The 22,235-nt window shown below is 55.0% G+C and overlaps 5 protein-coding genes across 6 annotated transcripts; 3 read left to right on the top strand and 2 right to left on the bottom strand.

Moving 5' to 3' along the window:
• Window positions 1-294: 294 nt before the first annotated feature.
• On the top strand, window positions 295-6,653 carry CLTB (clathrin light chain B). Of its 2 annotated transcripts, XM_061360208.1 has the most exons (6): window positions 295-570; window positions 2,109-2,155; window positions 3,252-3,369; window positions 3,648-3,759; window positions 4,157-4,210; window positions 4,700-6,653. In XM_061360208.1, exons 1-6 carry the CDS (start codon window positions 387-389, stop codon window positions 4,869-4,871), a joined length of 687 nt encoding a protein of 228 aa, XP_061216192.1. In that variant the 5' UTR covers window positions 295-386; the 3' UTR covers window positions 4,872-6,653. The 2 variants fall into 2 exon arrangements, with proteins under 2 accessions (XP_061216192.1, XP_061216193.1); XM_061360209.1 differs by lacking the exon at window positions 4,157-4,210 and having other exon boundaries at window positions 297-570.
• A 1,522-nt stretch (window positions 6,654-8,175) lies between these two features.
• Window positions 8,176-8,700, bottom strand: HIGD2A (HIG1 hypoxia inducible domain family member 2A). The gene is made up of 2 exons (XM_061360323.1): window positions 8,544-8,700; window positions 8,176-8,370 (listed from the first exon to the last, which is right to left on the bottom strand). Exons 1-2 carry the CDS (start codon window positions 8,656-8,658, stop codon window positions 8,204-8,206), a joined length of 282 nt encoding a protein of 93 aa, XP_061216307.1. The 5' UTR covers window positions 8,659-8,700; the 3' UTR covers window positions 8,176-8,203.
• Window positions 8,701-8,818: 118 nt separating this feature from the next.
• On the top strand, window positions 8,819-11,397 carry NOP16 (NOP16 nucleolar protein). Its single transcript, XM_061360207.1, has 5 exons — window positions 8,819-8,976; window positions 9,154-9,271; window positions 9,937-10,006; window positions 10,665-10,771; window positions 11,014-11,397. The coding sequence occupies exons 1-5, from the start codon at window positions 8,870-8,872 to the stop codon at window positions 11,155-11,157; spliced, it is 546 nt and encodes a 181-aa protein (XP_061216191.1). The 5' UTR covers window positions 8,819-8,869; the 3' UTR covers window positions 11,158-11,397.
• A 635-nt stretch (window positions 11,398-12,032) lies between these two features.
• Window positions 12,033-14,130, bottom strand: ARL10 (ADP ribosylation factor like GTPase 10). The gene is made up of 4 exons (XM_061360197.1): window positions 13,807-14,130; window positions 13,106-13,268; window positions 12,785-12,960; window positions 12,033-12,393 (listed from the first exon to the last, which is right to left on the bottom strand). Exons 1-4 carry the CDS (start codon window positions 13,978-13,980, stop codon window positions 12,166-12,168), a joined length of 741 nt encoding a protein of 246 aa, XP_061216181.1. The 5' UTR covers window positions 13,981-14,130; the 3' UTR covers window positions 12,033-12,165.
• Window positions 14,131-14,949: 819 nt separating this feature from the next.
• On the top strand, window positions 14,950-21,492 carry KIAA1191 (KIAA1191 ortholog). Its single transcript, XM_061360187.1, has 7 exons — window positions 14,950-15,112; window positions 15,190-15,380; window positions 16,647-16,773; window positions 18,344-18,468; window positions 19,738-19,844; window positions 20,143-20,279; window positions 20,725-21,492. The coding sequence occupies exons 1-7, from the start codon at window positions 15,085-15,087 to the stop codon at window positions 20,931-20,933; spliced, it is 924 nt and encodes a 307-aa protein (XP_061216171.1). The 5' UTR covers window positions 14,950-15,084; the 3' UTR covers window positions 20,934-21,492.
• The last annotated feature ends 743 nt before the right edge of the window (window positions 21,493-22,235 follow it).

Below are 22,235 nucleotides of genomic sequence, written 5' to 3'. Positions count from 1 at the left end.
GCCCGGGCACCTCCCGCCCCGCCACCGATTCTAACGGCGGCGGCTCCACCCAAGATGGCTGCCGCCAGTCAAGATGGTGGTTGTGAGGGGCCGCCCGCTCCCGCCCCGCAGAGCTACGGGTGCGCCCCTGGGTGGTGACGGCGCCCCGGGAGCACGGTCCTGCGAGCGTGGGGAGAGGGGACCGAGCTGCTCCGCTCAGCCATGCCCGCAGTGGAACCGCACCAGCTCCGGCCAGCTGCGGTGCAGGAAGCTGTTCACCGGGAGGCAGGCCCGGCCCCCCGTGATGTCAGAGGGCCGGCCCGCCCGCCGCCGCAGTGACAGCTCCGCCCGGTGCCCGTCAGGCCCTGCCCAGCCGAGCCGCGCAGCGGGAGCGGGGCGGACCGGCCATGGCCGACGACTTCGGCTTCTTTTCCTCGTCTGAGGCGGCCGGCGCCGAGGAGGATCCGGCCGCCGCTTTCCTGGCCCAACAGGAGAGCGAGATCGCGGGCATCGAGAACGACGAGGGCTTCGGGCCGACCGACGGCGAGTCGGCCACCGCCCAGACCGGGCAGGCGGCCCAGCCGGAACCGGGTGAGCGCTGCGGACCAGGGGCCGCCTGGGTGTGGGCATGGCGGGGGTAAAGAGGACTGTGGAAGGCAGGGGGATCCCTCTTTCTGCACTTCCCCCCTGGGACTGTGTTCCCCGCAGGATGCACAGCGTCCCCGGCGGGTGAATGGGCTCCCCAGTGGCCAGGCCTGCATCCCAGTAAGGGCTGCCTGGGGCCTGTGCTTTGTGTTGTGGCTCCTTCTCATAATTGAGGATAAGGGGTGAGTTCTGAGCTGGGACTTGAAGGCTATGGGGTGATTTCTCCCCCATATGCTCAGGATGGGTTGCTTGCGTTGGATGGACTATCTCCTTGTCTCGGTGGCCCCAGCTAGGGCAATGTGAGAGGCATCTAGGTGAAGCTGAGGAACAATGACAGCCCTGTCACTGTCCCCACAGCGAGGAGAGCCCTTTGGGGTGCAGAATGGAAGGTATTTTCCCTGGGAACATCGTGGTCCCAGGCACTGCAGGTAGAAGGTGCTAGTCCTGATCTCTTACCTCTAGTCTGCAGGGGCTCGGCGGTCTGCTGTCTGCATGGACACTGCTGCCACAGTACTCTGGCTTCTCCCCCTTAACAAGGCCCACAGGGCCTCCTTGTGCTGTGTTTCACCTCTCCGCAGACAGGGCTGCGGGGGCAGATCCCGGTCTGGAGAGCTGTTGACAGCCACGGTGATAAATGCAGTCAGACAGGCTGGAGCTGGGTGTAGCCAGAGCTGCACCATGGGGGCGAACACTGTCGGGGATGGTGCTTGTCTGAGCTGCATGTGGATGCCTGTGCCTGCTGGTCGAAGCCTGTGGTTGTCACTGGGGAGAGCTCAGGGTCTAGAGCCTCCTTAAAGCCTCTTCTCTCTCAGCAGTGAGACCCCTGCATGGGGCTGGTGTTGTGATCCTGGTGTGCAGCTCTCAGTGTTCCCTGAGGCTGGGGGGTACATGGGGGTGTACCCCAACTGTGGGTGTTGGAGGTGCCTCATTCCCAGCTCTTAACCTTGCAGCGCATCCCAAGGGCATCACCCAAAGTGGGCTCTCAAAGGCCTCAGCTTGCATGCCTTCCTCTGCTGGGAGACCATGCTGCAGTGTCCCTTTGAGCTCTGTCCCTGGCAGAGCTGCTATCCCTTCACAGCCCTTCACTGCTGGGCACTCAGCTAATAGCTTCTGGAGCGGTCCATTGGCAGCCTCTACCTAGCTGCTTGCAGCTGGGGGTTGGTGAGCTCATCTTTCTACAGTCAAAGCACCTGCCTGTGTTCAGCCTTGTGCCTGGAACAGCTTCTCTAATCTTCAGATAAGATAAAACACTAGTGAAAACACTGTAAGGACATAAATACCCAGAACGGTTTGTCTGGAAGATAGAGAGGTGCTTGCTGGCTGAATCCCACCAAGGACAGAAAACCGTGGGGCTGTTGTGGATGGGTATGCTAGGCTGGGAATGGTACAAACTCCCAGGAACAGATTTGCTTCAGCTGGCATCACCTGGGATCACTTACAGCTGCCATAGTTGTAATTGTCTTTCTCTCTTCCCTTTTTCCTAGCTGGTTTCCAGAATGGAGGAGCCACCGTCAATGGAGATGTCTTCCAGGTGAGAGCTCAGCCTCTTGCCCAGTGGTGCTAAGGGGGATTGGGTGGGTATGTGGCAAACACTCTGCTGCTCTGCTCCCAGTTTGCTATCCAGATGCAGAATCATTCTGGAAAGGTGTGTGTCTCATGGGGTGTCCTGGCTGCTCCATTCTCATCCCTCTTTGAAGAGAAGATTGATTCTATCTGCCATGACCTGCCCCAAATCTGTTTGCAGGTGGCCTGTGCCGTTAAGGAGTGCCCCATCTCTCTATCCTTGATAGCTCCTGGCGGCAGCCAGAAGCTTCTCTTGGAGAGGGCAGAGCCAGGGCAGGGCTGCCATGGGACACTTGTTTTGTTGACTCAGCAGCATCTCCTGTTAAACCCACTTGCCCTGTGGCCAAGGATTTTTAGTGGAAGCCACCCACCGGGGTCTCAGCTCCCTTGGGGAGCCCCAGGCCCAGCTCTGGTGGCTGTAGAAGGAGCTGTGCCAGCACTTGACAAGCCCTTCACCCCACTCAGTGCCCAGCAGCGTGGTATGTGCATTGCCCGTGCCTAGACTAGGGGATGATAATCACATCAGACACTGGGCATGTTTAATTAGATTGGGGATCTTGGAGTAAAGCTGTAATCCCATGGCTGAGCTCGGTGTCAGGCTGGGAATCCTGGCCAGCACAAGGTGTTGGGAGAGGTACTGAGCCAGCATGGTGCTGAGCCAGGTGGGAGCTGGGCTCAGAGGAGCTAGAGGCTCTTCCCTGTGGGATGGTGTCCAGGCATTGGCCTCTCCCTGTCTGCTGTGGCCAAGCTGTAGCAATGCTGAGTCCTGGGGCTGCCTCAGCCCAAGTCAGGGTCAGGGGAGCCTGGTGCTGATAGGAGCATGTCACAAAGCTGGTGGCTGCCCAGGGGTTGTGAGAGGAGCAAGTCAGGGAGGGAAAGGCTGGGAAGTGTTTCTGTGTAACAGGGCCTGGGAGCTGGGACAGCAGCTTGAGTGCTTTGGGGACTCTGTCCCACATGTCTGAGGCTGTCACCCTCCTTCCCTCCTGTCGTGTTTTGTCTGAGTGGCCCTTTGAGGTGGCTGTGGAAAGAGCTAGTGCTGATGCTGAGGTGCTCGTGTCCTGCAGGAGTCCAATGGCCCCACCGATGCCTACGCAGCCATAGCCAAGGCTGACCGGCTGACCCAGGAACCTGAGAGCATCCGCAAGTGGAGGGAGGAGCAGAAGAAGCGCCTGGAGGAGCTGGGTGAGACCTGAGGCCATGTGTGGCCATGCTCATGGCAGTTGAGTCCCATGGTATCCCTCACCTGGAGGTGACTCAGCTGCATCCCAGAGGGGTGTCTTGTGGCACACACTGTGTGGGTACCCCTGCCAAAGAAAGGTCTGCTATCCTTGGGGCAGTGATGCCTTTCAGATGGTACTAGGGACTGGGGAGCTGCAGCTGTCTTGCCTGCTGGAGAGTTGCCTATCAGAATAAGTGCATGATAGTCTGGTTAATGGGGTCTGTCTTGCTTCTGGCCTTAGATGCAGCATCAAAGGTAACTGAGCAGGAATGGCGTGAGAAGGCCAAGAAAGACCTGGAGGAGTGGAACCTGCGTCAGAATGAGCAGATGGAGAAGAACCGAGCAAACAACAGGTATGTTGGGGTCAGCGTGGCCACGAGGGCTGCAATGGGAGCTGGCTGTGCAGCCAGATCTGGGATGTCTGGGGGCCTCCTTCCCCACAGTGGAGCCCAGCCTTGCAGGGATGGAGCTTTGCCAGGCAAGGGGCTGTGAGTGGCTCCAGTGGCTGTGCAGAGTTGCTCTGGCTGGGACCACACTGGGATCTTGGTGCCTCCTGCCCCCCTGCATGGGCCTCACCCGGGGCAGGGTTGGGGCACTGTGTGTGCAGGTTGTCCTGGTGCTGTGTGAGCTGTGGTGAGTGGGTCACGCTCTCTGGGAGGACATTAACCCCCTGTGTGTTTCTCTCTCTCTAACCCTCTGCCTGCCTGTCCACTCTGCGTTCTCTCTCTGTCTCTGCCTCGGGGGCTATAGGATCGCTGACAAAGCCTTTTACCAGCAGCCGGACGCCGATGTGATCGGTTATGTGTATGTGCCTCTTACGGACCATATCCTGCCCCGCGGGGTCTGGGGGTCCTGGGGCTGCCCAGCCAAGGGAAGGGGGGATGCTGGGAGGTATTGGGTCATTGTGAGGTCCCAGAGGGAGAACAGTGCAGCTGAGTGTCTCCTTGTCTCCAGATGGTGGAGTCTTAGGAGGCAAGTGGAGCTCCTGGAAATGCCTTTGTGGGGGCTGTTGAAGAGGCAAAGCTTGGGGTCTTGTGCCTTTTGGGGGATGGCTCTGGGAGTGGAGAAGTCTTGGGAGCAGGCAGACACTCCAGTGCCCCTGGATGAATGATGTCTTGGGTGAGTGCAGCCAACAGCAGCCTTGAGCATCAATGTGTCTCTGGATCCCAGAGGATGCTGAGCTCCTCAGCTGGAGCAAGGGGACAGGAAGCAGGGACATGAGGGGTTCCCAAACAGAGGGGAGGGTCTCCTTTGAAGGGGTTCTGCCAGTAACAACCCTCCATGTCTGTGCAGGGCCTCGGAGGAAGCATTCCTGAAGGAGTCCAAGGAGGAAACCCCTGGCTCCGAATGGGAGAAGGTGGCCCAGCTCTGTGATTTCAATCCCAAGAGCAGCAAGCAGAGCAAGGATGTGTCGCGGATGCGCTCGGTGCTCATCTCCCTCAAACAGACACCCCTGTCCCGTTAGCTGCTGCCTGGCACAGCTGGAGCACAGCCAGGCAGGGCTGGGCTCACAGAGCCCAAAGAGGGGCCTCATCCTGCCTGCTCCCGTCTGTGCACCTCTGCTGTGCTCGAGTCACTGGTTGTAACTCTCCCCATGGTTTTCCTTTGCTTAAAAGGTGCATCGGTCTCTTTTTACACCTATTTATTACACTGTGGCATTTCCCCGGGAAGCGACACTGGGTGGCAGAGCTGAGTTACAGCGGGGGAGCCCGCAGCCTGGGCTGAGGTTGTGCCTAGAGGCCTTGGCTGAGTGAGAGGGGGAACATCCCCCTCGTGTTCCCCTCCTCACCCCTGCACTGGGAATAAACCCACCTGCGGCTCTCCTGGAGCAGCTCCCGGCATGGCAGCCCTGTGTCTGACCCTGGGACCCAGGCAGTGACCCCAGTGGGACTCTAGGGTTGTCACCTGCCTTTCCCAGGGGTTTGGAACAGAGCTGGTGTGGGAAGGTGGAGGAACAGCCCTTACTCAGCTCTGCACTGCTAAGTCCTGCAGGATCATGGCTGCAGTGTGATACTGCTGGGCTGAGGAATGTGAGGGCAGGCACCCAGGCTGGGCTGGAAAGGCCCCAAGCCCAGCAGAACCCTCCCCAGCCTGGCTCTGTCACAAAAAGCTGGTGGGGCTCCAAGCAGCAGTTGCAGTGTCCATGTCCCATCCATCCTGTAGGGTTGCTGGTGCCAGTTTGTGGTGGTGGAGGGCACTGGGATGGGGCCATCGGGTGAGTGTATGGGATGTTTTTTGTCTCTTCAGCAAAGCAACCAGCAGTTGGGAATGTGGGTGCCAGGCTTAGGGATCCTTGGCTCTGCTCCTTCCCCTGATACTAGGGTGGGAGATGGAGGCTGTGTGGTTGCAGGGAAGGAGGTAGGAAGGGTTCAACTTCCCTAATCCAGGGACCCAGAGCAGGACTGGGCAGAGTTCTGGTGCTGGGGCTTGTACTGTCCCTGGAGAACAACCTGCACATCTGTCTGCAGCTGCTCTGTGGCTTCTCTTTGGCCCCTGCTGGATTTATACACATAAGGCATCATGGGGAGATGCCTCAGTCCCACTCCCCACCCCACAAGACACTTTCCAGCCCGAACACCCAGTTTCTCTCCTCTGCTTGGCAGGGCCAGCACCAGCCCCTCCAGCTTGGAGGCCCAGGTCTGAAAACCTGCACAACTCCCGGCTAGCAGGAGAGGGACAGACCCGTGACATGGAGCAGAGCCCACAAAACATTTGCTTGAGCATCACTGCAGAGCCCTGTCAGCCAAACAGCAAGTACACAAAGCTCTCCTGCCTTGCAGCTATGGAGTTAGGAAGGTCACCTCTTCAGGGGTGATCAGGCACCCCTGGCTCAGGGGCACAGGCTCAGCAGTGAGCTGGGAAGGGGAATGGGTGTGTGGGGAGTCACTTGGGTGTCACTATGTGCTGGGATTGTGCCCCTTGTCTGTAGGGCTGTTGCTCCTACTCTGTCCCACTGTGCTCCAGCATGCATAGGCAGCTCTGCTGTGGTGCAGGATGGACACTGGTACAGGGTATCTCAGGGGCTGTCTGTCTGCCTCTGCCTGTGCCTCTCACTGCAGAGCAGAGGGAAGTGAAGCAGTCTCCATGCTGTGCTCTGTCCCACCAGCCCCCCGACAGCTGTGCCCCCATGTCACCAGGGCAGCCAGCTCCTGGGGAGCCATGCCCACAGCTCTTCTACATCCCCCTGGCTTTGGTATCTGTGACTGTTCGAATTACCTGTTACAATAAACCCACATCTCCAGTCCTACAGGGCACTGTCATCTTTCTGCTTCAGCAACACGTGTGTGCTTGGGAGAACACAAAGCCCCACAGAAGCCTCCTGTGGGAAGGACAGGGTGGGGGGGAAACCACATCCTAGAGGGAGAAACAGGAGCAAGGGGAAGGACCAAATGGTTTGTGCTAGGCTGGGGCAGAAGCAGTGGCAGCCAACCCTATCCAGGTTGCTAAGGGATTGTGCTTGCAGATTTGCCCACCCACTGCCTTCCACAGCCCTGCCCCAAGCTGGCTGGGCTGAAGTACCAGTGAGCCAGCCAGACACAGCTTCTGGGGAAGACATGCTAAGCAGGCAAAGTGCAGGGCTCCCTGGTGGAGCTCACCCTGCTCAATGCTGGCAATAGTTCATTTGCCTGCCCTCACACCTCATAAGTTGGCTCTGGTGAGCAAGAGCCTTCCCCTCTATCCCTGCTTGTTTGCAAGCAGAAGCTGGTTCCCCCTCACCAGAGGTGGGGTTCTCTTCCAGAGAAGCTCATGAAGGCACAGTGGGCTCCACAAGCTGCAAAGGCACCACAGGATAGGGAGAGCCAGGGCACAGGCACCAACACACACACACTCAGTGCCTGGAAATGCCCCAGGCAGCTCAATATGGGAGGCACCACAGCACATTAGTGGTGTTTGTGCCCCTTTCCCAGCAGGTATGAGCTGCTGCAGCCATGGAGCAAACAGAACCAACAGCACCATGTCCTCCCAGCCCTGCAGCTGTGACATGGGAGAGCAATCTTGTTCCTCACTAAACCCCCCTGGTATGATCCAAACGATGTCTGTCACGATGCAGGGAGTGCAGTTCCCTCTAGCTCAGCTTCCAGCTCATGTGAAGCACTGAGCCATGCAGGAACTGACTCCCTAGCAAAAGCAGCAGCAGGACCCTGGGAATGCAGCATTTGGGAAATATGAGTTCCCAACTTGCTCTCACTGGGAGTTGTATCTTGTGTCCTGCTCGGATCACTGCAGCTGTGAGGCAGCTCTGCCTGCTCCCTCTCCTTCCTACACTGTTTACTCTCTGGCCTCTCAATGCTCTGCCATCCAGTATCCGTCAGAATCTCGCTGCAATTCACTTTACTACTCACTGGTTGCTACCCAACAGATTACATATTCTCTCCAGACAACTCACCTGCTGCTTATGAACTCTGTCCTGCAGGACCAGGCCACAAACAGAGCTTCTGCTTGGGCAGCTCATTTCTCAAATGCTGGTCACCGCCTGAATAAAGACACAACTTGACCCCAGGACACAATTCTAACAGAATGTGACAGCACCAAGCAGGGATGAGAGCTCTGACAGGGCCGGAGAGCCCCAGTGAAACACAGCCTCCAGTGCAGCAGGAGGACAAGCCCTCAGAGGATCAAATAACGCCACAGGCCCAATATCAGGTCATCCACAGAGTTGTATTAACCAGTTTCCAGGGCTCTGGAACACAAAGCCTCTCCGGCGCCGGCTCCACCGGGACATCACTACTGTCTCTCAGAAACCATCTGCAGTATGAATCCAGCTGGGCACACCCGCAGCTCCCCTCTCGCCTGACTTCACTTTCTAGACTTCATGGCTGTGACTGCTATGCCCCCGAGGAGGGCAACGAAGGTTAGGCCCTGGGCCAGGATACGCCCCCGCATCATCAGCTGAGACTTGCGGGTGTTGCCCCTCTTGAAGTTGATCAGCCCGTAGGTCAGGAAGCCGACGGTGCAGAGGCAGCCTGCGGAGGGGAAGGATGGAGGGATGCTTGAGGGGCAGGGGCTCTGAGGAGCAGCTCATGTCCCCCGCACCTGAGCGCTGCCGGCTTGTGAAGTACCCCCAGAGCAGCCCCACTGTCAGCCGACCCTTCCCCTTCCCTCAGCCCCAAACCGCCACCCCCCGCCCTCCCCTTACCGAGGGGCACCAGGGGGTTCTCGCGGGTCTTGCGCAGGAACTTGTCGCCGAAGCCCTCCTCCCTGAACACCGGCACCACGATGGGCTCCAGCGGCGGCGGAGGTTCAGCCGCCATGGCTGCGGCCGCAGGAAGGTGACCACAGCGACCCTTCCCGGCCGCTGTAGCCGGGAAGCGCTAGAGCGCGCACTCCGGTCGCAGGGCATGATGGGGGTTGTAGTCCGAAGCTGACACAGCCGTACGGGCGGCTCCGCAGGCTCCGAACTACACTTCCCGTAGTGCCCCGCGGCCCATCGCGGCGCGGCGCTGGCAGTAGCGTGGAGCAGCCATGCCGAAGGCGAAGGGGAAGAGCCGGCGGCACAAGTACTCCTATAACCTCAACCGCAAGCGGCTGTACCGCAGCGCCCGCCGCCGCGCCGCCCCGCGCATCGCATGGTGAGGTTCGCGACATGGGCGCGCACGGGGGGCGCGGGCCCGGGTGAGGGCTGTGGGCAGGGCGGCCGGGTGCGGGTGTCCCGGCGGAGTTGCTGCAAGGTCTCGGTGGGTGTCTGGGGGATGCTTGTGTGTGGGGAGCGGAGCGCAGCCGTGACGCCGGTGCCTGTCCCCGCGCAGCTCGCACATCCGCCAGGCATGGGACCCTACCAAGTCGGTGGCACAGAACCTGGCCGAGATGGGCCTGGCCGGCGATCCTAACAAGGCCGTCCCCATCCCCAAGAAGCTGCTGGTGAGTGTATGGGCTGGGGGGATCGGCTGCGGCGTCTCCTCTGGGGGGGATGAAAGGTGATGCCTCCCCCAGGACACGCAGCCGGGCGGGGGAAGAGCAGCCTGCCCTGGGTACCGGTCAGGTGGCTCTGGGTAGGTCTCTGTAAGTGGATGGGTTTCTTATCCATGGGTATTGTTTCCTTACCAAGATCCAGGCGTGGGAGCAAGCTCCAGTGTCACAGAGAAATAATGGACTTAAAAATAAATCATGGGCTTCACTAGAAACGATGCCAGTTAATCTCCTGAGACTTGCCAGGGAGAGGTGGGGGTGGGAACACAGCAGCCGAGTTGCTCCTGATAGCAAAGAAAGCTTTCATATGTACAGTAGCACCAGGCTGGCCCACCTGCACCAATGGGCAACACTTCCGGGCAAAAGGTGGCCCCACAAAATGTCACACTCATGAAAAATAAACAGAAGTGACCTTGTTTGCCACTTGTCTGTGTCCACACTGTGACAGGGTTGCCCTCGAGCTAGCTTTATGGCGCAAATAACAGCTTTTCTTACGCCAGCTGAGATTTTTCTGTCCTTGCAGCCATTGGTAAGCAGTTTGGAGTTTGGGGAACAATGTATAAGGACACAGCTCTCTCCCAGATAGGCTTTTCTTGAGTTGCTTTTTCTCTCATTCAAAACAGGGGATGGAAATGGAAAGTAATGGACAAGACCAAGGAAAACAACTAGTGCGGAAGCCCTACGTGCTGAACGGTCAGTGCTGCTGCTGCCTGCCTCAGGGACCACCTCCAGCCCTGGTGGTTTCCTGCTGAGCCCCAAAGGCAACTGCTGCTGTTGCCTTTGGGGTTCTCCCAAGGCCCTCTGGGTTATTTTATCTCTCATCTGTGTGCTATGCCCTAAGGGTGTTACTTCTCCTCCTGGCTTGTAGAGGAGTAACCCCTGTGGCAACAGTTGGCTGGAGATTCCCAGCCAGGCTGGAGCTGAGTGGGAGCCAGGACAGCAGCTCTGCCATTCCCGTGTGTCCTTTGGCTCAGGAATTTCCTTCTCCCTCCTGTGCTGCCCTCTTTGCAGTATTTCTACCTGCAGACCCAAGAGGGCTCTTGTGACCCTGAAACGGGCTGATTTGTGACACCAGGGTGACAAATTGAGGCTGCAGTATCCTGCATTTTCAGTGGTGGACTGGGCAGCGCTGAACAGTCACACTCTGCAGCCTGGGCAGAAATGTTCCACTCGTGCTGCAAGCAGGCTGCCTGCACATTGTGCTGAGGACTGTTGATTGTTTTCCTCTATGATGGTGCTGGGAAGCCACCTCCTTTCTGCAGCAGGGCTTGATCTTGGGAAGAGGCTGGGGACTTCTGAGGTGTTGCTTGCTTGCCTCCCCTGCTTCATGGTGTCTCTGTTCTCTGCCTAGAGATGGAATATGAGGCCAGTCTGCCTGAGAAGAAGTCGAACACACTCTCACGAGATCTCATTGACTACGTGCGGTACATGATACAGAACCACGGGGAGAACTACAAGGTCAGTACTGGTTGTCCCAGAGCGAACAGCACCCAGAGCAGCTTGAGCCTGGATCTTCTGCAGAATGGTAACCAATAATCCTCTCTGTCCTGGCTCCTGTGTTAAGGGGATCCGTGGCCAGATCCCTGTCTGAGTCAGGCAGTAATCACAGCTGGTCTGGGTGGGTCTTTGGTGTGGTGCTGGGCTGGTTTGGTGTTTGCTGCTCTGGACATCCCTCTGATTTATGCTTTCCTTTGTCTCAGGAAATGGCTCGAGACGAGAAGAATTACTACCAGGATACTCCAAAGCAGATCAAGAGAAAGATCAACGTGTACAAGAATTTCTATCCTGAGGAGTACAAGGAATTTGTTGCATCCCTCAAGCAGGAGAAGATGGAGGTGCAGTGACTGCCCTTTTCCCTCAGGTTTGCCTGCAAGTGCAGGCTTGACACAACTGTTTTCTGTGCTTAGCACAGACAGACAGACAGGTGACAGTCACAGCCCCAGTGCCTGCAAGCTGAGCTATGCAAAGCCTCTGGTGATGGAGGAAGGACCTTCATTAGACAGAGATAGTTGTAACCAGGCATGAAAGTTTCTTGTCTGTGGCTTGTGGCAATGGGACTTAGTGTGCTGTGCTCCTGTTGCCTTGTTAAAATAACTTGCTTTTCCAAGGTGGTGTGAGTGTCTTACTCGTGGGCTCCTGCTTGGCACAGTCCTGCTTTGAGAGCTCCCAGTGCCATGGTGGGACATGGGCATTGGGCGCATGGCACCCTCTGCAGTAACGGGTGCAGGTAGCACTAGAACCTCTGCTGATTTCCCTGTAGGCGGCAGAAGTTGCAGCAGGCTCATGTGCTCCTTCCCCTGTGAGTGACCTTCCTGCCTGCAGGCTGGGAGAGCCCTTCTCTGCCAAGGAGCTGGAGGGCAGTGCGGAGTTGTCAACCTCTTTTATTGACAAAAGGAAGGAGTGACAGTACAAAAGGTTTAACAGCAGAGATCAGCTGAGTGTATTCCCTTCTCCCAGGGTGCTCCCCAGCTCCCATGATGCGGTTTCCAGGACCCAGCACCCTGTGGCCTGACCCAGCAGCCTCCTGCCTTCATTCCCTGTTACCTGGTGAAGCTGAGCTGGAGGGAGATCAGGCAGGGGAGCAAATGCCTGCTGGGAGCAGCACCTACCAAACAGCCCATCTTTGCCCCTGTTCAGGGTGAAGGGCTGCCCAATACCTGCCTTCATCTCTCCTCAACAGGGCTTTAAGTACAGAGTTGGGGGAATTGAAAGCTGTGCTCAGCACTGGCAGGACTCCCTCTCCAGCCCCATTCATTTAATATCCTGCAGGGCTACTGTGAAGGTGTGGGGCGCTGCCCTGTGCTGCATGCTCCTGCTCACCAGGAGCTTGTGATTCCATCCCAAGGGTGATTTCATCCTTGAACTGGGGGGGGTTGGCTGCCCTCCCCCTGCGGCAGAGTGCTCAGGGTCTGGGAGAGCAGTGTCACCAGAAGGCTCTTCACGTGGAGGATGCTGTTGGCAGTGTTCAGGCTGTCCCACGTTGCACTGGTGGGCAGCAGGAAGACCTCCCGCTGCTCGCTGAGGGTGTGCAGGGCCAGCTCCTCCCACAGCTCTGCCGCGCTCAGGGCATCACTCTTGTCCTGTGAGGAAAGAAGAGGCTGCTCAGGAAGGGCAGCAGCCTGGTCCTGGCAGGAATTGCATGCAGGCAGGGCTGTTTCTTGCATTGGAGTCGCTTTGGCACAAGCTAATGGGGAGCAGCACGAGGCATGCGCTTGGTCAACTGCCTTGAAATGTATTTCCCATCCGGGATTTGGCATGTGCTGCCTGGGTGTTCTGAAACTCATTAGCCAGGCACTGGCAAGAGCAGCCGTGCCTCCCAATGAAAACTGGAGGAGATTGTCCCAAGATTGGATTTTGCAAGAGTTGGTGGATTTGGGGCATCAGGATTTCCCTTTAGGGCCCTGGGGAGGGATTTCACTGGAAACATGCCCAAAGGCATCTGTGGGGATAGCCAGACAGATGGATACCAACCTGCTTATTGGCCAGCACCACCAGGGGCAGCTGGGGCTCTATGGCCAGCAGCGTGTGCAGCTCCTGGCGCGCCGTCACCAGGCGTGACCTGTCCACCGAGTCCACCACGAACACCAACACGTGGGCATGGCTCACGTAGTGGGGCCAGTAGGCTCGCAGGTTCTGGCTGCCACCCACTGCGGAAGATGGAGAGGATCAGGCACCAGTGTGGGGATCAGACAGGCCTCCCATCACCTCTTTACCCCCAGGCTGGTGTCGGTAGAGGGGGATGCTCCAGGTGGGGGGAATGCTCCAGGCCATGCAGGGCCAGGCCAGCCTTACCCTCCAGCAGCTCCATCTCCAGCCCCTCAATAGAAAGCTGGGTGCAGTTGAAGCCCTGGGTGGGTGTGAAGCGCTTCCTGGCTGTCTGGTTGCAGATGTAGTGCAGGACGCTGCTCTTCCCCGCTCCGTCCAGCCCCAGCACCAGCACTTGCTGCCAGTCCAGCTGAGGGGGTACAGGAGGGTGTTGGGTGGGTGGGAGCAGGTCCCAGTACCCGCAGTCGCATGGTTATGGGATGGTTGAGCGATGAGCCCAGAGCAAAGGGATCCTGCCAGCCCCTCACACTCCCCTCCATGCTCGTGGGCTCCACTGGCTGTTCAAACTGGGGATCCCTCCCCTGGCAGGACGGGCTGCAGGAGTGTACCCCACGGGCTGTACCCCAAGAATACCCTGGGGAATCCAGTCTGACCTGCTTCAGGGGATGTCAGTGCAAGATCACAGAGGGGACCCTGGCCCTGCGCACCCTTCCCAAGCCCTCTGTGGATTCTGCTGGCAATCCAGAACCTTCCCCAGCCTGGGGAGCACAGGGGTAGCCCCGACCCTGCCACTTCCCCAGCTTCACGGTCCCGGGGGAGAAGTGAGGAACCAGGAGGGATCCCGGTGAGGGGATCCTGGTGTAGGGGATGCCCGGGAGATCCCGACCCTGAGCCCTTCCAGCCCGCGATGGGCAGGGGGTGCCGGCGGGGGTCCGTCCCCTCCTTACGGCGTCCTTGGAGGGGGCTTGCTCCCATAGGTCCTGCTCCCACCATCCGTCCCAGTCGGTGTCGCTGTTGGTGTCGCAGTAGATCTTCCAAGCGATGTAGAGGAGGGAACAGAGGGCGAACACGGCGGCTCCGACGGTCAGCGACAGGGCCCGGAGGGCGCCGGACAGAGTCATGAGGCACCAGCAGCACACGGCCGCGGCGGTGTAACCCCAGACAGATGTGCCCGCGGGCAGCGCGCCAGATGTGCCCACCTCTGACGTCACCGCCGCGCTTAAAGGGGCCGCTCCGACCTCAGGGAGGTGCGTGGATGGATGGATGGATGGGTGGGTGGGTGGATGGATGGATGGATGGATGGATGAATGGATGGATGAATGAATGGCTGGATGGGTTGGTGGGTGGATGAACAGATGGATGAATGGGTGGATGGACGGATGGATGAATGGGTGGATGGATGGATGGATGGACAGATGGATGAATGGATGAATGAATGGGTGCATGGGTGAATGGATGGGTGGACGGATGGATGGATGGAGGGAGTGATGGAGGGAGTGATGGAGGGATGGAGGGATGGATGGATGGATGTATGGAGGGGTGGATGGATGGATGGATGGATGGATGTGTGGTGGGGATGGAGGGAGGGATGTCAGGGAGAAGGGACAATAGGCACGGGGGTCAGGCCTCTGACATGAACTACCCCTGGGCCTCACATCTGCCCGGTGCCATGCACCCGCTGCTCACTGGACTCGCCTGTCCTCAATTCACCCCGGTAGCGCAACGCACCCCCAGGCCAGGCCAGGCCCCACGGCTGCTGGCCCTCCCTGGAGCCTCCGTGAGCGGCTCCCATGGCCCTCAGCCCAGCTGAGGGTTGGCTGAGCAGCCCGGCGGCAGGGCGAGATGCTTCATTAGCAGAGCCGGAGTGTGGTCGGACAGGGACCGCGCAGGGGCCGAGGGCTGGCCGCGGCGGGCGGGAACCGGGCAAGGGTCGGGCAGGGTCCGGCTGTGCGGAATCCTCGACCCCGCCCCGTCAGCACAGCCCCGCCCTGCCCCGCTCATCCCGAACTACATCTCCCAGCGTGCTCCGCGCTTCAGACCTCGCGAGATCCGTGCTTCTCTCAGCCCTTTCCCGCGGGGGCGGTCCCTCCGCTCCGGTGCCGCTGTGGTACCGGTGTAGCGCTGGTGTCCTACCGGTGCTTTCCCCGCCGGCCCCGCCATGGCGCCGCCGGTCCCTGCCCCGCCTCACCCCTCCGACCCTCGCTAGCCTAAGCCGAGCCGCTGTCATGAGTGCGCGGCAGCCGGACGCTCCCGGTAAGCCTCCCCCTCAGCGCTCCCCGCCGGCCCGTGCAGTCCGCGGCGGCGCTGAGCGCTGCCCTCTCTGTCCGCAGCGCTGGAGCAGGGCGGCGGCCCCCGCCCGGGCAAGATGTCGCTGCCTGTCGGCGTGCCGCGGCGGGCCTTCAGCTACGACGAGGGCTTGGAGGACACGGCGCCCATGACTCCGCCGCCCGCCGACCTGTGCGCCAGTGTCCTGTGGAAGCAGCCGGTCATCCCCGAGCGCAAATACGAGGAGCTCTCGAAGGTACAGGACGGGCGGTTGCTGTGGTGGCCTTGGCAGCCCTCCCGGTGCCGGTGGCGCGGCACCGCCCCAGGGGAGCTGCCCCTTCCCTCCGCCGCAGAGCCCCGGAGGCGCTGGGGACGGGAGCTCGGCTTTGCGGCCTGTCTCTATTGCGGTACGGTTGGGATGGGCCTGTCTGGGGAGTCCCTTCGCTACGGGAGGTGTTTGTAGGTTTAAAGCTGTGAGCTGAAAGCAGGGTGAAGGGGGTAGATCTGGGCTGGCTGTAAATTCCTCATGCAGAGGGGAGTGAGGCACTGGACAGGCTGTCCAGAGAAGTTGTGGATGCCCCATCCCTGGAAGTGTTAAAAGTAAGGTGGGGCTTTGCTTTGAGCAACCTGCTCTAGTGGAAGATGTCCCACCCTGCAGTGAGGCCTGAACCAGACAGTCGTTGAAGGTGCCTTCCAGCCCAAACTGCTGTACCAAATGACTGTGGGAGGGCTTTGAGTACAGGACCAGCTCTTTTAAATGTAGAGGCAGTTTTCCCAGTTTGAAGTGGTACTGACTGTGGTTGAATGGAAGCGAATAACTTTGTATCCCTTAGAGCTTAACCTCGGATTTTCACCTCATTTGAAAAACAAAATTTCATGGAAGGAAACTTGAAGTTGTGGTTTGGCACAAAGAGCAAATTGTCCAGTTAGGGACTGGTGACTCCTCTGCTAAGAGGAGGATTTCAGTGTTTCACAGGATTTCTTGTAGCATGTGTCTGGTCTTTGTTGCCTGGGTCTTGTGGTCAGTGGTAGAGCTATGACTGCTGGATACACTGAACAGGGAACTGATACAAGGAGTGAGGTGGAAAGCAAGGTCTCAACACCAGACTCTAATCTGTGTGCCTGCTGTTCTGTAAATAGCTTGTTTCTGAGCTGTCTCTGGAAGGGTGCTCCTGCCCAATTGACCTTGAAGTCCAATTTGCAGTTATGGGAATGGAAGTAGATGTGTTCTGGTTTCTTTCCTGTTGACCTTTTGTGCTTAGACTAACAACGTTTTGGCTCCAAGCCCTGCATGTTTCCAAATACTGGATGCAAGTTCTTGTTCATTGCTAAGAATTGTAAGGTTCAAGCTCTAAACATTTCCCAGCTATAGTGAGAATAGTGTATGGGTTTATTCCAAGGGATGAAGGCTAGCTGCTAGAGCAGCTTGGCCTTGTGTTTCGTTTCAGTAGTTAGAGATGTGTCCTGGAAAGGTGCTGAGATACTTTCTCATCTTAAACTGTACCCTGCTGCTTCCCCATAGATCGAGGAGGGGGATGCTAACATGAATGCATCTGTCATAACTCCATCATCGTCTACTGAAAGTGTGAACAAGGTACCTGTGGTGAAGGCCAAGGCCACTCACATCATCATGAACTCTCTCATTACAAGTAAGAACTCTCACCTCTAATGTGGTGGCTAATGGGCTGTGAGCACTTGAGCATGCCCTGGCTTGATAATGCCTCCAGGTAACTACCAGAGTTCCTGGACAGCTGATGGGTTCAAACTGACTCTGTGTTTGAGCTGAATTGAGGTGTTTTGGAGGGTGTTTCTAGAAGTAGCTAGGGAGTAAGCCACACTTTTACTGCCTCTGTTTCCAGGTGGTGGAGGTGGGTGATAAGGGAGGGGTGCAGGGTATGTTATCTGCTGATAGGACACTGCAGTCTATGCCATCTTGTTGCTGAGGTGGCTGCTGCTGCTACTTGCTGTTTGCTTATTAACTTGCTATTTTTGGATGACAGGTAGAGCTTTAAAATTAACCAAAGTGGTGTGGAGAGCTGACATGCTGTGCTAATGAGGCACTTGCTGGCATTTCTGATAGTTAACAGCAGCACCTGCTGTCTTGCTTTAAAAAGCCCCCAAACTCATAAATAACGATACTTTAAAATGAAATTGGGTCAGTTTGCAACAAGAGGAATTACTCAAGAGTTAATCTGTCACTAATTCCTCTTCTTCTAGCAGCTGGGATCTCAGCTTCATCTTTTCTTCCAAGCAATGCTTCCAAGGACTTCTAGGCTTTTCAGACCAGCATTTTGGAATAGCTGTACATCTGCACTTCTTTAAGTCTTGGCTCAAAAATAACCCACAGATCAGAAAAGGAACACCCAGGAATATAGACTTCCTCCTGGAAAGCAGCTTCTGTTCTAGTCTATTGCTAAAATGCTAATCTGGCTAAAACAATAATGGACTAAAAATGTTCTTTTGTAGTGATAAGTCAGAAGCCCTGGCCTACACCTTCTAGGTGCTCACTTCAATTACAAATTGGAAATAAAGTCCTCTTGATTTCTCATATGCAGTGCACTGTTCCTGCAAATAACTAACAATAACATGGGAAGTGTTGCCTGTTTTAAAGGAGACACTGGGCTTCTCCAGTAATCTTTGTGCTTGAATTCCTTTTGACTTTTTTGTTAGTTGATGTCACTGTATTGGATGCTGGCTCTGTATTTGGCTGAAATAGCTTATTTTAGCTAATCTAGAACCCCTGGGAATCCTTCCCAGCTGTTCTGCAAGGTTGTGATTGTCAGTTAGATCATGTGGGCAGACTTTCAGAAGACTTCATCCTTTTTGTCCAAAAAATCTCCCTTAAATCTAAAGGGACACTTCAAATGACCAGGTTACTGGGGCCTCCTAGATTTAGGAATTTGTGACTGGGAGTGATGCAGCTTCTTGGGCAAGATAGATATGACTGTAGATGCTGCATTTGTAATACAGCTGGTGATCTGGGACAAATCACTGTTCATCTGACTTAGCCTTATGACTCTAGGATAACTAGGATATAGAAAACCAGGATAGTTTTCAAGTCAGAATCTCACGAGTTTCATCTTGCTGCCTCTATCAACTCATCACAATGTGTAGGTACAAATGATGAAAAAAAGTCTTGCGTTTGGTAGCTGAAGTTGCCTTTGTTAGAACTGTTTGTTGTGGCGTTCATGTTTGAACATGTGCTTTTGTGTGTTCTAGAGCAGACCCAGGAGAGCATCCAGCGCTTTGAGCAGCAGGCAGGGCTGAGGGAAGCTGGCTACACCCCTCACAAAGGCCTCACGACTGAGGAGACCAAGTATCATCGAGTGGCTGAGGCAGTCCATGTAAGGCTTGTTTTGCATTGGCTTTTTCTGTGTGGGTTGTGTACTACCTTAACACATGCTTGGTGGTGGGACTGTTGGAGTATGTTGCTCTCCTTAAACTGCTTCCTCTGAAGGCTTTTAGCTGATTGTGTAGAAAACGTTACCCACTTTTATTTTAAAGTTAGTATTAGCCTTTATAGCTTTGAAACTTTGAGGTATTCCACAAATATGTCAGACTATCACAGTCATCTTTCAAGTGGGGACATGCTTACAGAGAATCTAGTTTCTTGCTGTGCCTTTGGTGCCCTACAGTTGTCTGTTAAACTGTTTGTCCCAAGAGAACTTGTAAACCCTGTGTTTCTGAGGTGGAAGTCGGCAAATGAAATGGGGCTTGTCTCTGACTGCAGATAAAGACAAAGGGCTTGAATCAACATGTTTCTGATGAGCTCAGTTACCCACAGTAATCTTCCAGGTGGAGTTTAATAGTGAATTGTTTGAGTTTAATAGTTTAATGTTCGAGTGTACTCCCACAAGGTCAAAGTTTCAGTAACAGTGTTGAACTGCATTAGTGTGGCTTGGATAGGCACAGGAAACATCCTGAGAAGGTGCCCTTGTGGTTGGTGAACTATAACTGCCCTTCAAGTGACTACTTCAAAGTTCAGTTTGTACTGTAGGACTTGCAATAACCTGGTTTGCGTACACCTAGTTCCTGTTTATTTTGACTGTACTCTTCAAATGCAGTTAATTGCAGTGTTCTAGAGCAGTGTTTCCATCCTCTTGTGTGGGGTTTACTTCTTAGGGTTTAATGCTCCTACACTTCCTATGTTCTGTACAAGGTCTGATCTCGCCTTCATTAGAGAACCTGTGGGACTGAAAGCTTTGTTGCTCTGAAAACTCCAGGAGACAGATGATTGCTGTGGTATTTTGACTTGCTACCAGGGAGCTGAGCTGATGGGATGAAGTCAGGTCTGCTACGTCTGCAGCTTCCCTCTTAGTGCTGGTATTGAAGCAGCACATTACTGTTGTTGCCTCTGAAGTGGAGTGAGCTGTAGGTGTTGTCTACTTCCTCTAGCCTGGAGGATGTGTTTTGAGTATAGTGGACTTCCAAAATACTTAGATCTTGTGTGGAAAGAAGCTTAAGGGGCGTTTGCAAGTACTGGGTGTGGCTTTGGGTGAAGTGACAAATCCTTAATCACATGTGATACACACTGCTGCTCAGTTTGACAAGAAAATTGGCTGTTCCTTAGGTGTTGTATTTAAACTCTGTTCCTTCTGCATTTCTCTGAACAGAAGCTAAAAATGCAGAATGGAGAGATGACAAAAGATGACAAGCAGAGTTCTTCTGCTCAGTCTACTCCAAGCAGTACTCCCCAGTCTTCTCCCAGGCATAAAAACAGGTACTCTCTTCCTGGCAGACCACTGCCTCCTTTGGTTTCCTGCAGGCTGCTGAGGTGGGAGCTCCTACAAAAAAAACCCTTGTCCAGTGAGGGACTAAAGGGGAAATTCGGAGCCTGCTGTGGAATTGTGTTGGATAGATCTCGCTGAACTTGCACATGTGTATCTTCGGCCTGGGGTGGTAACAATGCTATTAAGATAGTTTAAATTGCAACTTGATAACTGCCTGTAAAATTGCTGGTACAGTGGGGCAACTTGAAGTATTCTTGTGTTTTATACATATCAATAATTCTTCCCTAGGAGTTGGTTTAGTCAGGGATCCTCTACTTCTCTAACTGGTCTAGACTTTACCATGGAAACTGGTGGGGACAAATTGCCATCTGAAAGATGGAGCTTTTTTGGACCCAAAACCATCCAGAAATCCACCAATGATCCAGGTATGTCCTCTAAAATCTCCCGTGTTGCAAGAACTGGGGGAGGGCTGTCACACAACAAACATGCTCTCTGTTTCTGGAGCCTTATCCCTCTTGTCTTGCTACTTTCTAGGACCACTTTGTGAATGTGATATTCATGTCATTTCTGTGCTTACATATAAGGCAGTTAGATCCTTGGTATAGGTTTTACCTGAAAGCAGAAATAACTTGCACTGAGCTGCAGTGGAAGGGCAGGGTGGCAGCTTTTTATTCTATCTGGTGGAACCAGAACTGGCAGTGTCAGCCACTGATGTGGGATAAACTTTAGATGACCTGAAGCTGCTGGGTCTTGCATAGGCTTTCTGCAGTGCTGAGCATCAGTGACACTGTTCACTCCTGGAAGTAGTGATAAAAAGGACTTGGCTGGTTTTCCTAGCTCTTATTTGCTGTGGTTTATTTTCTTTATCAGGAGGATTTACCATCCAGTCCTATAAGGGTGCCCAGAAGCCATCCCCAATGGAGCTGATGCGTGCTCAGGCTACTAGGATGTCAGAGGATCCAGTCACCTTCAAGCCACCCAAAATGGACACTTCAGTCACAGAAGGGAGGAAACAATCTCCACGGTCCCATAATGTCAAACCTCGGGATCTGAATGTGCTGGCTCCCTCTGGGTTCTAGGAAGAATGCTTCTGGTGTCTTTAGCATCCTACAGGGTGTCTTAGGCTCTGCTTCCTTGTCCCATTGTGCAGTAAAATAGGAAAACCTCCCTTCCAGCTCTTCATCTCAGAAGAGGGCACAGTTGTGAATGTCCTTCTAAAGCCAGTCTTGGAAAAACCCCTGCACTAGTACAAAACCAATGTAAACCATCCTGTCTGCTGTGCTGCACCAGTTTGGTCTGCTAGGCTGCACTAGCTGTGCTTCCTGGTACACTACACTGCATTAGAACCTGGAATCATGTGTTGTGGGCCAGTCCTGCGTGTGGTGTGCAAGCAAGCTGGCTTGGCTATGTGTAGTCTGATTGTCTTGTCCTGCTCAGTGCTGAAGTACCCTCAGGAGGACTGTGGTTCTGTGTGGCATGTGCAGAACACCAGCAGAAAATGATGGAAACAATCAAAGACTAATAATTGGACCATTAACTACCAGGAGGAAGAAGTTGCTGTGGGAATGTGGAGGGTCAGTTGTAGATGTGGTGCTCCCTTTACTATCCAATGTGACCTTACAGTTCGACACCTCGTAATTCCTTGTCCTTCAATTGCTGTTGGGGTTTTTTTGTTTGTTTTGTTTTGTTTGTTTCTTTTTAAGGAAAAGAGGAACAGTGACCATTCTAAGATGCAATTACTAGAAAGACAGGGAGCAGAATCTAATGGGGCTTGGCAATAACGAGGAAGAATTGCTTCTCTTCCAACTCTTTGTGTTCTTCCAAAAAGGTGGAAGTGACCAGAGCTGGTTTGGCTTGAACTGAGTAATCTTCCTCTTTCTGTGAAACAACACTGTCCTGCCCTAGACAACAGACCTGCAGATGTTCTGGCAATCTGGCTGCTGCTTGATTTATTTGCTGTGTTTCCCCCTCACCCCCCCAGCTTCTTGTCTGAATTGTGTAGGTCTGGGACACTTCTCAGTTAGGTTTTTTGCTTCATCAGCATTAAATGCATTTTGCAGGGCTAGGGGAGCAGATCAAGGCTAAACATTCCTCCCTGCTGTGGTACTTGGTCTAGTCAGCACCAGTTACTGGGAACAGCCAGTGCTTGCTTTCCTGAGAAGTGGCAGGAACTCCCGGCTACCATCTAATTCCTTAAGCATTAGAGGTAGTGTTGGTCTAATCCTCACCTGTCCTGTGGCAAATGGGTCTCCTTTTGATCTCATGATTATGTTGCAGAGCTGCCTCAGCCAGCAGCAGGCTTTCTGTAGTGGTGAGGTGGCAGCAGCAGCCTTGCATCTGGTACTGGAAGATCCTGGACATTTTACAGAGGTTACTTAATA

Source organism: Neopsephotus bourkii, unplaced genomic scaffold, assembly GCF_033783945.1.
Source record: "Neopsephotus bourkii isolate Nb327-2 ecotype Australia unplaced genomic scaffold, CSIRO-AGI_Nbou_v1 NB_1016, whole genome shotgun sequence".
Classification (NCBI taxonomy): domain Eukaryota; kingdom Metazoa; phylum Chordata; class Aves; order Psittaciformes; family Psittacidae; genus Neopsephotus; species Neopsephotus bourkii.
The sequence above is the reverse complement of the archived record's forward strand: the minus strand, read 5'-3'. Positions and strand labels throughout refer to the sequence as shown.

Coding starts and splice junctions, on each gene's coding strand:
- KIAA1191 (XM_061360187.1), top strand. CDS start 15,085: ATGAGTGCGCGGCAGCCGGACGCTCCCG. Junction 15,381..16,646: donor AATACGAGGAGCTCTCGAAG/GTACAGGACGGG, acceptor GCTTCCCCATAG/ATCGAGGAGGGGGATGCTAA. Junction 19,845..20,142: donor TCTCCCAGGCATAAAAACAG/GTACTCTCTTCC, acceptor ATTCTTCCCTAG/GAGTTGGTTTAGTCAGGGAT.
- ARL10 (XM_061360197.1), bottom strand. CDS start 13,980: ATGACTCTGTCCGGCGCCCTCCGGGCCCTGTCGCTGACCGTCGGAGCC. Junction 12,961..13,105: donor GGAGATGGAGCTGCTGGAGG/GTAAGGCTGGCC, acceptor CATCTTCCGCAG/TGGGTGGCAGCCAGAACCTG. Junction 12,394..12,784: donor TGGTGCTGGCCAATAAGCAG/GTTGGTATCCAT, acceptor CTTTCCTCACAG/GACAAGAGTGATGCCCTGAG.
- HIGD2A (XM_061360323.1), bottom strand. CDS start 8,658: ATGGCGGCTGAACCTCCGCCGCCGCTGGAGCCCATCGTGGTGCCGGTG. Junction 8,371..8,543: donor GAACCCCCTGGTGCCCCTCG/GTAAGGGGAGGG, acceptor TCCCCTCCGCAG/GCTGCCTCTGCACCGTCGGC.
- CLTB (XM_061360208.1), top strand. CDS start 387: ATGGCCGACGACTTCGGCTTCTTTTCCTCGTCTGAGGCGGCCGGCGCC. Junction 2,156..3,251: donor TCAATGGAGATGTCTTCCAG/GTGAGAGCTCAG, acceptor CGTGTCCTGCAG/GAGTCCAATGGCCCCACCGA. Junction 4,211..4,699: donor GCCGATGTGATCGGTTATGT/GTATGTGCCTCT, acceptor ATGTCTGTGCAG/GGCCTCGGAGGAAGCATTCC.
- NOP16 (XM_061360207.1), top strand. CDS start 8,870: ATGCCGAAGGCGAAGGGGAAGAGCCGGCGGCACAAGTACTCCTATAAC. Junction 10,007..10,664: donor GAAGCCCTACGTGCTGAACG/GTCAGTGCTGCT, acceptor TTCTCTGCCTAG/AGATGGAATATGAGGCCAGT. Junction 10,772..11,013: donor ACCACGGGGAGAACTACAAG/GTCAGTACTGGT, acceptor CCTTTGTCTCAG/GAAATGGCTCGAGACGAGAA.